The sequence below is a fragment of the Lemur catta genome, chromosome 11 (genome assembly GCF_020740605.2).
Source record: "Lemur catta isolate mLemCat1 chromosome 11, mLemCat1.pri, whole genome shotgun sequence".
Taxonomy (NCBI): domain Eukaryota; kingdom Metazoa; phylum Chordata; class Mammalia; order Primates; family Lemuridae; genus Lemur; species Lemur catta.
The window spans coordinates 66,406,322-66,419,451 of record NC_059138.1 but is presented as its reverse complement, the minus strand read 5'-3'; the positions used below and the strand labels follow the sequence as shown (position 1 = coordinate 66,419,451).

Sequence of the window (13,130 nt, the reverse complement as noted above, 5' to 3'; positions counted from 1 at the left end):
GAAATGATATCAATACTCTATATTCTCTTTCAAAAAGATAAAAAAAGAAGGAATATTTCCTAACTCATTCTAGGAGGCCAGTATTACCATACTACCAAAACCAGATAAAGACATTATAGGAATAGATAACCAGAGATCAATATCTCTCATGACATAGATTTTAAAATCTTCAACAAAATACTAGCAAATCAAATCCAGCAATGTACCAAATGCTTATACAACAAAAGCAGGTGGGATTTATTCCAGGTACATGAGGCTGATTCACCATGTTAGTATAATCCATCACATCAGCCAGCTTTTTTAAAAAAAGATCATATCAATTAATGCAGAAAAAGCATTTGACAAAATCTAATGCTAATTAATGATGACTTTCAAAAAACTAGAAATATAGGGAACTCCTCAATTTGCTACAAAACACAGAAAAAAAACCCTACAGCTAACATCACACCGAATGATGAGAAACAATATGCCTTCCACGCCTGAAATTGTGTACCAGGCAGGGAGGACCCCCCTTACCTTTGCTACTCAACATCATTTTGAATTTCTGAGCTAATGCAATAAGACATGAAAAGAAAAAAAGAAGGTACACAGACTGGGAATGAAGAAATGGTATTTTGTTCACAGATCACATGATTGAAAATTCCAAAGAATCAAGAACAACAAAAACTTCTGGAACTTGAGCCAGGCTCCATGCCTCACACCTGTAATCCTAGCACTCTGGGAGTGTGAGGTCAGGAGTTCAAGACCAGCCTGAGCAAGAGCAAGACCCTGCCTCTACTTAAAAATAGAAAAAATTAGCCAGTCAACTAAAAATAGAAACAAAAAATTAGCCAGGGGTGCTGGTGAGCCCCTAGAGTCCCAGCTACTTGGGAGGCTGAGGCAGGAGGATTGCTTGAGCCCAAGAGTTTGAGGTTGCTGTGAGCTAGGCTGATGCCATGGCATTCACTCTAGCCTGGGCAACAAAGCAAGACTCTGTCTCAAAAAAACAAACAAACAAAAAAAAACCTCCTGGAGCTAATGAGTAATTATAGCAAGTTTGCAAGTTAATATACAAAAAGTCAACTGCTTTCCTATATACCAGCAATAAAACATCAGAATTTGAAATTTAAAACATAATGAAATATACATTAATGCCAAAAAAAGTTAGGTATAACTCTAACAAATTATGTATATGATCTGTATACATAATTTTGTGTATACAGATATATATGTAATTTTTGAGAAAAACTACAAAACTTTGATTAAAGAAATCAAAGAAGATCTAAATAAAAGGAGAATTATTATTTAAGTTCATGGATAGAAAAACTTAATATTGTTCAGATGAAAATTCTTCCCAACTTAATCTTTGATGGAGATTCAACACAATCTCAATCAAAAACCCAGTAAGTTATTTGGTGGACATGAACAAACAGATTCTAAGTTTATATGGAAAGGCAAGACTCAGAATAGCCAACACAACACTGCAGAAGAAGAGTTGGAGGACTGACACTACCCTAGACTTTAAGAATTACTATAAAGATACAGTAATCAAGATAGTGTGGTATTAGCCTAAAAACAGACAAATAGACCAACGGAATTGAATAGTGCATTCAGAAATAAACCCACATAAATATAGTCAACTGATCTTTCACAAAGAAGCTAAGATAATTCAATAGAGAAGGAATGACAGATTATTCGATTAACTGTTGCTGACAAAATTGGACATCCACATGCGAAACAATGAATCTAGACAGAGATCTTATGCCTTTCACAAAAATTAACTCAAAATGGATTGCAGATCTAAATGTAAAACTGTAAATCTCCTAGAAGACAATGCAGGAGAAAATCTAGGTGACCTTGGGTTTAACGACAAGTTTATGGATATAAAGTTAAAAGCAAAATCCATGAAAGAAAATACTGATGTTTAACTTTATTAAAATCATAATCTTCTGCTTTGTGAAAGACACTTATAAGATAATTAAAAAGATAAACCACAGATGGGGAAAAATATTTATAAAACACATATCTAATAAAGGATGTGCATCTAAAACACACAAAACACTCTTAAAACTCAATAAGAAAACAAACAATCCCATGAAAAATGTGTAAAATATCTAAACAGACACCCCACCAAAGAAGATATAGAGATGGCAAATGAGCATATGAAAGATGCTCAGCATTACTTGTCATTAGGGGGTTACAAATTAAAACCACAATGCCGAACCGCTACATGCCTACTAGAATGGCTAAAATCCAAAAAGTTCAGATTGAGAATACCAAATCCTAGAAAGTATGTGGAGCAACAGGAATTCTGATACATTGGTGGTGAGCATGCAAAATGGGACAGCCACCTTGGAAAACCGTTTAGCAGTTTCCTACAAAACTAAACATAGTTTTCCCATAAAATCTAGCTTACACCCTACTAGGTATTTACCCAGTGAAGTTGAAAACATGTCCACACAAAAGCCTGTATAAGAATGTTTATAGAAGGTTTATTTATAATCACCAAACTCTGCAGCAACAAAAACGTCCTATGGCTCATCCATATAATGGAATTTTATTCAGTAATTAAAAAGAAAAAGTTTCAAGCCACAAAAAGACATGGAGGAATCTTAAATGCATATTGCCAAACAAAAGAAGCCAGTCTGAAAAGGTCACTTACTGTATAATTTCAACTATATGACATTCTGCAGAAGGCAAAACTATAGAGACAGTAAAAAAAAGTAATGGTTACCAGAGTTTGGGTTTGGGGAGAGATGAAGAGGTGGAGCACTTTTAGGGGAATTTTTAGAGTGGTGAAACCATGATGTATTATACATTAATAATAATGCATTGATAGTGGTTCATTAATTGCAACAAATGTACCATACTTATGCAAGATGTTGAAAAAACAGAAACCTGGCGAGGGGGTTGGAGGGGAGAGTTGGCAATATCGGAGCTCTATACTATTTGCTCAATTCTTCTGTAAATCAAAAACTGTTCTAAAATTAAAGTCTATTTACTTAAAAAATGAAGTCAACAGCAGAAATTAAAACTCTCTTTGACCCTAGTAATAAGCACAGAGCATCCTCCTGCCTCAGCCTCCCAAGTAGCTGGGACAACAGATACATAGCCTGCTGCTGTATTTGGACACCATACTGGCTCTGAAATGTCAGGGAATATGCAAAATTAACAAAGACCTTCATTCCCATTTTGACATTAGCCTTGCCAGTTCCACATAGCTTAAAAAATGAGAATGTTTATCACTTGGTCCTTAGTGTACTTGTTTTATCAATAAAGGTGGAGGAGTATAAGACATTAAAAAGCCCTTCCAAAACAAAAAGATAGTTAATTTTTGCCAGATGGAAACTTGATTCCTTATCAACTACAAACAAAAAGTCAAGATTAAGCACTCCCTACATCCTTGATATGATCTTAAGTGCTTTACACACATTATTTAATGAAATCCTCAAAATAACTGTATGAATCAAATGCAACTATTATTTCCACTTTACAGATGAGGGAATTATGTCCTAGAGTGGTTAAATTAATCACTCAAGATTGAGAACACAGATTTTAATACAGTATGTATGAATTCAAAGCCTGCATTACAGTGCCATATTGCTTCTCAATCCAGGGAAAACCAGTATAAGATTTATCATGAGGAGTATATTTCAACAATTTTAAGCAAGATTAGTCACAGTAATGCAGCTAAGATATATAAAATGCTCCAGTGTTTGTCAATCTGGAATAAGATTTTGAGCAAATATTTTTTATAAGCCTAAGTGCTATCTTTGTCTACCTTTGCAGAAATGTGTGCATACTGACGTGCGCACATGTGCATGTGTTTGTATGAAAGACACAGAACTAGAGATGGGGGGAGAGATTTTAAACCATTAAAAAATCTCCTTGTGTTAATTTTAAATTATAATAATTTGAATAGGTCACCAAGGTATCACAACATAACTGCTGACTGCTACGCTGAGGGGAGATTTATAAAGCTATATATCTCATCTCTGCCTTCTTTCCAATTTACTCAGGGTGGAAAATGACACTGGCCTTCCAAAACCTTAACTGATGTTTGGACCTTTTCCATCTTTGGGTCTTATTCTAGTGTTGCTGACCATTAAAATGAATATTTCAGTGGAGCTGGAACAGTCTTATTAGCCCAAGCCAAACTTTATATGGCTTGTGCACTTTAAGAGGTTAATCTAGCCAGCCAGCTCACTTTGTTCAGAAGTATTAAATGGAAAGACTATAACATTCAAAGAAAGGCAAAATTCACTGGGTAAGACCTCAATAATATAATGGAGCATAAAACCTCTAGAAATTTTTACCACAATATTTTATGAAACATATGCACACACTCACTGGAACAGAATCCAGTTCAAACAGTTTTGAAGGTCAGTTCAAAGTTACCACATATGCAGCATCTCTGTAAGAAATACGGACTATTTCAAAAGTGCATAGACCCAGAAGCTTTCTTTCTCTGCTTAACAGTTTATTATCAGTCCAGCAGTGTACTACGTAAGGAAAAAGTCACTACTACAGCAATGATACTATTTTCAGTCAAAGCATAAAGTTTAGTAAAACATTCCAAATTTCCATATCAACACATCCTTGTGTCATGGGACAAAAGGAATCATAGCGTGTAATTCTAGAAGGAAGCGCTATTTTAAGTATAGGCAATAAATACAAAATTTAAAAACAACTATGTTATTCTCAACTTCAAAATCAATTATGTAAAGCCTTTGATGTTCATTGCTGTGAAAGGATCAAAAGACACTCAATTCCTACATTTATAAGAAAAACTAATTAGGAATGAGCATGATTATATCCAAAGATTAGTATTATTCTGATGTTTCTAAAATGTCCAAATTCTAGGGGCAGCTATGGTTCTCCTGAGGGGAAGGAAGTAAAGGTCCACTTTGTATGACAAAGGTCAGATTTCTTCAGGCAAATGAGACCTCTGTAGTTGACTGTTCCTAGGTTATCACTGTCTGGGGAAGGTCTTGAGAGGTCAAGAGAGATTCCAAATTGTGCTCACTGCTTAAGGGACACCCCTGGGGCTACCTTAATCACTTTAAGGTCATTAGGATTCTTCTAGCTCTGGTTCCAGTTTACTCTCTTAAATCTTGCTAATACATATTGGCAATTCAGTAATGATATAGATTTAAAAGAAATTAAAAGTATTAAGTATTATATGCAGATCAAAAGACAGAATATACCCATTTAACAACTTCTTTTAAATCTAAGATTGAGTTCAATGAAATTCAAATAGACAACAGAGGTTTAGAATCTGGGGCCCTAATAGAAAAGCATGACTCTATCTGTAATAGCTGTACTGGTTGTTTCTACTATATGATCAATGACACTATTCTAGATTTCATGTAGTATGATGTAGCTTTACAAAAAAGTTATCTTAAATAGTTTTCCCAGTCATCACATATGTTTTATTATGGTAAATTTTTTATCATCTACTCTTTTTGTTATGACTTTTGAGTCACTGAAATGCACCAAATAAATGCTGAAGTATAAATTAACTATTTGACAATACTTCAGTGCTCTACAATAAAAATATATGTCTAAAGTTTCTCACAATGGAGTTGGAGATATACCAAATTAATTATATTTGTAAAACTTGAAAGAGTTCTGTCTATTTTGTAATTAACGAAGGGTATCTTTAAGTATTTTAGATAGCATGTAGAAAACATCTGTATTTAATTATACCATACTTTTCTTAAACAGACAATGGAAACTGAATTAAGGAATATTTTGAAACCTCTATAGAGATATTAAAGTATTAATGGCTGTTCAAGAACTTTATTGCTACAATGTAGCTTGAAAATGTTTGGTTTTACAGATCAGCAGCCTGACAGTTCATAAATATCAGATTTTCAATATAAAAGGAAGAAACTTGAAATACTGAATAAATACAGAAAATATACTACTAAAAAAGGCCAGGGATTTTCACTATTATTATATATCACATAATCAGGCACAGAAAATGTCCTGCATATTTGTACAGATTTGAATAAGAATTTGTAATATATATCCTATTCAGGATTTCTTTTTTAATTTTGTTGTAGATTGAGAATTTCTATGAGAATGAATTAATAGCTTGTTATTTATTCTTCACAGAGGAAAAATCCTAAACTGTTCTCATGGAAACAGTAGGACACAAAGTGTGGGTTTTTAGTGCTTGTCTTTAAGTACTGAAAAAGATCAGATTTTCTTTCTGGATGCTTACTGGTCCCAAATGCCACTTCTTTTCAAAGTCAATATCAATTCTGCAGTCAATTTTCAGTCTCCCAGTGGTAAGGATACATTCAAAGGCTGTGTGCTCAGCAGGATGGAAGTCTTTCTCTGTGAATGTAACTATATCACTCATCAGTAACCTCCTGCCATAAGGGGACTTGTATTTTCTTTCCTTTTAGTGACTCCTTGGGCTCTTGAATGCCAGTCACTGCTCTGAGACCTGGGGCAATCTACACATAATCTCTGTCAATAGTTCCTACTCATGCCACTGGTACAACTAAATGTCAAAGCTGCGGATCAAAGTCCCCACATTCTAAGACTCATGTCCTTTACGGATCAATTTTCATAAATTATATTCCATGTTTTAGAAATACAGAGGGGCTCACTCTTTACTTTTTTCCTTTTATCCCAGAGAAGTTTATTTATAAGACAGACAATCTGATAATTTACAGATAATAGTGAGAAATTCTGATGCAATTACGTAAGACTCAATCAGTCTTGCCTTTGCATAACCTTCTATTAAAGTATTTTACAATACCTATCATCTTTTAGCAGAAATGCAAAAATCTTTGGGCTATTAAAATAAAAACGCACAGATTGCTTTATAGTACTTTGCCAGTGCCTGGTACAATATGGGCAAGATAGTGGATAATAAATTCTTATTCATGATTGATTTTATTTTTAAATCTTCATTATGCAGGTAACTTATATGACAAAAAATAGCTTCAGCAATTGTTTTTACTGTCTATATCCATTTTATAGGCAGTAAATCCATTTTAACTATTCAAAATTGCTTGGAAAAATGAATATAAGTATTTGAAATCATTTTCACTCTGTGGATTTCAAATATAAATTAAATACATCTCTACTTTTTCAAGTAGACTTGAGTAAAATACAATAAACCAAATTATGTTCTATGAATACCTTTTCAGATCAGTTGTGCAGATAAAAATTTTAAATTTTACTACTGTCTCTAAAGAACTATATTTGGAATACAGTGTAAGATGTGGAACAGAATGTACACAAATGCTATTTATGTGTATATCTAGGTAAATTTAAACATATTTATTATAGCAGTAAGAGTAAATAACACGTTAAATATGCACATATCAGAGTGCTCAGAAAAGAGAAGAAAATAGGAAAACAAATACAGGCCTTAGAGCCACAAGGTTATTTACTAAATTCCAAATAGAAGCTTCATTGTGCTATTTCCCCTAGACAAAATTTAATGTAACTACATGAGATTATTAGGTACGAATCTTCACTCTGAGTTCTCCTGTAATCTATGAGACATTAGGCAAGTCACTTACTCAGCAGGTAGCCTTGGCCTTACCTGTTTTCATCATATAAGCAATTAAAATTTAAAGTTTTAAAAAGAGAAAAAAAGTTTATTATTCCCATTTTTGTAAGTAAATGGTTGAGGCTCAGCAGAAAAACAAATGGAAAAATTACAGAGGTCCTTCTTAAAGGAGAAGAGTTAAATTTTCTGAGAGATCAAATATGTATTTGCCTTTATTCTACCCTTTATTGCGAATAAGAAAATAATTTGGCTAAATCCCAAATATGATAAAGTTTTAAATTTAAAAGCAGTACTTTGATTACAGTGAATCAACCGATGTAGAAATAAGTAGGGGTGTGTGTGCTAGTGCATGTGTGCACATGTGCTCGGTACCATGTTCATTTATGTTGGGGGCAGGGTGGAGAGGGTATAATATCTAGGATTCAAATCCTTTGATTTTTCTCTATAAGTGTGGTAAAATGAAATTACAGGTCTGTTATGGAAGAACAAGTGGGGCTTTTGTTAAATCAACTTACCAGTTTTTCGAAGGGGAAAATCATCCTTTGCATCTTGGGTTCCTGGTAATGTGTATTTGTAGGATGGAGACGTTCCACTAAGGGGTGGAGAGCTTTGATCCAATGATGTGTGGTGGGCAGCCCTAGAAAACACGAAAAAGTTTCACTATTTACTCTGAAGTTTTTACTGCATGTTGGTCAGCAAAAATCAGTTGCACATGCTGTACACATGCCTCAGCTGTGTTTACGTTCTTTCTTTTTAGTGTATACAAACCACGGCCTCATGTAACCAAGTTCATTGCAGCAGTATGTTATGGAATGATGCCGGATTCCTGAGAATGTCCACTACACAGTGTATATATATAGTCACACAAAAAGTTTCCTTCACTAAAAGAGAGAATTTACCAAAAGCCTGAGCTTTTGATAATCTGAGATCATGCTATATGTTTTCTTAAGAGCCAAACCAGGGGAAAAGTCATTGTCTCAATTTTTTTTTTTTAGTCAACAATGTAGAACAAACAAGGTAAAAGTAAATATACACAAGGACTTTACTTTTAAAAGTTGCTAGATAGTATAGGCAAATACATCAGAGTAGATTTTTTACTGAAAAGACAGTATTGTGCCAACAGCCTCAGGTTTCCTGACTTTGATAGCAGTTCCAATAGTAAAGAATGGAAATCACATTCTTCAATATGAAACTGATTTTTAAAAATATTTTCTTTTTCCTCAGTGAATACAATGAAAGAAATGCAATCTTGCTATTGGAGAATATAGGACTGAACATTGACTATCCAGAGGATATAAACTTTATAATATACAATGAAAACAATGAACAAGGAATAGCATCACCACCACAGTGATTGTTCTACCAGTATTGTTTATTTGAATCATACGTTCTCAGGAATTTACTGGTTTAAGGATGTTTCATCTAGCTATAACTGGCAAAAATAGTATTAAAGTCAGATTCCATAAATTAATGATTTATAGTTATCTGGAGCTGGACACTACTGAAGTTCAATTCTGTAAAAACAAGGCAGGATTACTAAGTACATGCGAGAGCCACGTTTAATACACCCAAGAGAACAGCTAAAGAATTTTCAGCTGACAAGTTGTTTGCATGCAGTTGTTTCTCATTACAAAAAGGTATTACCTTTTCTTAAAACAGGCTTTAATTTTCAAGGAATTATGAATTATTTATAAATTATGTATGTAATTTTAGATAACAAAATGGTATTCTTTTGAAATAGTTTGTGATGTTGATGGAACGTCTGAAAATTTTCCTCAAAGATCAGTTTCTCAGGTCAGCTAACATGCATGATAGAAATTATGTAAATCATTAAAAAGTATTTATAAAACGTTCTGAAATCTGCCTGTTATCTTTTTTGAGGGGAACGCAGAAAAGGGCAGATGCCTATAAAATAGTCTTTTAACTACAATAACTCTTTAAATAGAACTCCTGGGATGCTTACAATTTCAATACAACAGAGTAATCAAGTGCTATATGCTGCCTATCCTTGTGGATATAAGGGAGTAAAAAAGTATATAAGTGTAAAAGTCTATGGTCACTTAGCAAACACATTTATGAGAGAAATGAAACTATTATCTATTATTCTATTATCCATATATCATTTGCCTATCAGTTCTTTGTCCTGATTTTTAAACATACCATATCCTTCTTATTTTACAGAAAGAGGAATTGCATTTGCATATTATCTCTTTACTGGACTTGGGGAAATACAGTGCTATAAAAACTGTGATACCACATCGCATTATGTTGTCAGCTTGAGTGTCAGAAGCCAAACTATTATTTTACTGGGTGGGAGGAAATGGGGTGAGGTGGGCAGGGGTAAACTATTCACTGAAGTCTTATTAGATTTATTTATTTAGTAACCTCCCTTCTCTAGCCCCTTCCCTATGCTCCTTTATCTTCCTTCCTTCCTTCCTTTTTTTTTTTTCTTAATTAAGTCAAATCTTCTGGACTTTTAAAAATAGCTCTGACCTTCGTTTTATATCAAGTCAAGTAAGATAAAATCACAATCTGTCAAGTCTTCAAAAATGATTGCATAGATATCAAATGCAGCATTTGAGAATAGAAAAATACAAAATACAAATTAATTTTTATGCCCCATCATACCTTTGTTATTCATTCATCAAAGAACACATATACCCCCTTGTCCTCAAGACGATGAATTCTAACGTTTATTAGGCAGTTCTCTCTGCTATGTACTTTACCACATTGTTTCATAGGACCGCCCCAGCAATCCTAGAGGGCAGATACTATTATTATCCTCTTTTTATAGAAAAGGAAACTGATCCTTAAAGAATTCAAGGAACTTGCCTATAGCCACACAGCTGAGAAATGGCAGGCGCAGGATTTGTACCCAAGTCGGCTAAATACAGAACCTATGCTCTTTACCCCTGGGAATGAAAACAGCCAAACACTGAACATACGTGTACCAAAGCTTGGGATGGCGGCTCACGGAATGATTTTTTCCATTAGTTGGAGTGTCTTTCGTTGCGGATTTACTCAATAGGAATTCTTGAAGCTTCTGCTTTACTTCTGTACTTGCTACTGCTCCTGAAACACGCACACACAGAAACAGATGTTGATTGTGAGTTTTTGTCCTCTCATGCCTCTAGAACACTTAACAAAGATTAAGAAGTAACATCCCTGGTCACAGCATGTGAAGTTTTCCTATTAAAAGAAGAAACCACAGGCTAAATAGGCTTTAGAAAATAGCATAGTAATGCTTTGAGACTACTGCTTAAACTGCCAATTTTCAAAAGACCTTCAATGTTTTCTTTAATTGCTTTTGCAAAAAGGGAATTCCCAGAATTAATACTTTTTCTGAAGTTTAAAAAATACTGCTGAGGAACAAAACACTGCTTTTTAATAATCAAGAATCTTGGGGGATTAGATACATTTTAGATCCGGTAAATACATTAAAACGATCTTTTCTGAGTTGCTAGTTTGAAAAACTTAACTTTTAAAAACCACTTTGAGCATTAAACAAATAAATATTGCTGACAATTCCAGTTCAAGTCATCAAATTTTAAATCTCGCTACGACCTGATTTTGAACTGACCTAATGCAGGAGAATTATTTGGATCTGTCTCCCTCTTGTGGATAGTTCTTTGACAACTGCCTTAAATCTTCCCAAAGTTTGAGTATGCAGAAACTAAGTGGAGGCAAGGCATGACTTACAGAGCAGTAATTACTTGGGCAGGAAGAAAGAAGGCATAGTGAGGAGATACGGATATAAGTTTTTTATTAAATAGAATGGCCTACACTAGAATGCCTTAGAATAACATTATTTTTAAGGTTTAAAAAACCAGAAATTAGCATCTTTGCCTAATAGTGCAATGTTTACTTCTTGAGCTGCTCTGCAGACTGAATAGAGACAGCTGATATGTGAATGTCAAAAGTTTACAGTCGGGTCTACAGTTTATTCTTTTAATTAAACACAGACAATTTTGACAAATTTAATTCCACTCTTTGTCAGGCTGCTTTCTGAATGATGATCAACTAAAGATGAGGGAAGAGAGTCCATCTTTTACCCTGGTGCCTCTTACTTTCTCGTCCTCTATCTTTGCCTCTGAGAGGAGGAAGCTGCTGTTCTCTGCGATGCCTCTCTACTTCCTGTTCTTGCCTCTGCTGCTCCAGTTTCTGCTCCTTTTCTAGGAGTTCTTGTTGCTGTTTTATGGCTAGAAGTTCCTGTTGCAACTTGCGAGAAGAGAAAGACATGAGAGTGTGCAATTTCTTTAGGTTTCATAGACCAAAATTGAAATGTTATGAGTTTTTGGAAATTGTTTGTATTTAGTTTATATTTTTACCCACGTTTTCTGTAAGTTATTGTACTCTAAAGGCAACTGACTAATGCTATGATGATCTTAATGTCATCAACAAGCAAGTTTTTAGGTAGCTCCAATTTCTGTGCCTCCCTAAGAAAACTAATTACCAAATTCACTCATGTCTTCTAGTTTCCGTTGATTAAATCTTTAGTTCTCTTAATAAGTTTGCTTTGTACATATGAAATACATTAAACAGGCAATGGTAGGGACTGCTCAGAAGTCTATTTTATAAAGTTTTTCACATTATAAACAAACAACTGAAATCTTCAGTTCTTATCCTTAGACTGGTGGGAAAATAATCAAAGCAAATAGAATGGTGAGGTATAAGTTAAGCTGGGGGAAGTCTACCTGAAATAAATGAATGGTAAAAATGTTAAAACTTTACAGAGAAAGTTCTCAATAGACCTATGCCACCTATATATCCATAATAAGTTCTTCACTCAAAATAGCAAAAGTCTTATTCTTCCATTCAGCACATAAAACCTTTAGACTAGAGACATTGGTGAAGAAGAAATCACTTCCATAAAATTACATTTTAATACACTATTGTTTGGCTTTCTGAATCACTTAAATTCACTTTCAAACAATGGATAACATAAATATGAAGCATTCTTTTTTTGTCCCAATTGTTTTCCATCTTTATTAATTGCCTTGCCAACATTCTGTTTACCTGTGCTGGAAATCTAAAATCTAAATATGAAGCATTCTTAAGAGCCATTTTGAGATGTCAGTTTCCTTTCAGACTGAGAAACATATGTCTATGAAGTATGGTAAATGTGCTCACTGAGGAATAGCTGAAGACCTTGAGTTCTACTTAGGCGCTGACATTACTAGATATGAGATCTGGACAAGTTACTAAACTACTCAGAGCTTTACTTAGTTCCTAATATGTAAGACAGAGAATAATCTCCCTCATGCCTCATATTCGTAATTCATAACATTTAGTTTTTAAGTTTGAACCATACTAATTCTAATTATTGTTACTACAGGTTGAGCATCCCTAATTGGAAAATCCAAAATGCTCCAAAATCTGAAATTTTTTGAGCACTGATGTGACACTGCAAGTGTAAAATTCCACATCTAATCTCAGGTGACAGATCATAGTCAAAACACAGGTGCAAAACACACAGCATATTCAGCACCTCCAAGAGAAAAAAGACCCTCCCAATCCCCTTCACTTGGGATACATTTTTTCAGCGCACATCCAGACTCCTCCACACAAGAACACCCACAATGGTTAATAAAATTGTATGTGTGCAGGCCGGATG

The 13,130-nt window shown here is 34.2% G+C and overlaps 1 protein-coding gene across 1 annotated transcript in view; it reads right to left on the bottom strand.

Annotated features, from left to right (window-relative positions):
- The window catches only part of HDAC9 (histone deacetylase 9), a 555,319-nt gene that overhangs the window by 65,930 nt on the left and 476,259 nt on the right, over nt 1-13,130 (bottom strand). The window contains exons 5-7 of the mRNA XM_045565228.1: nt 11,584-11,734; nt 10,462-10,588; nt 8,032-8,153 (exon numbers count right to left, since the gene is read on the bottom strand). Coding sequence (XP_045421184.1) covers nt 8,032-8,153; nt 10,462-10,588; nt 11,584-11,734 — 400 coding nt within the window. The remainder of the gene's footprint in view (nt 1-8,031; nt 8,154-10,461; nt 10,589-11,583; nt 11,735-13,130) is intronic.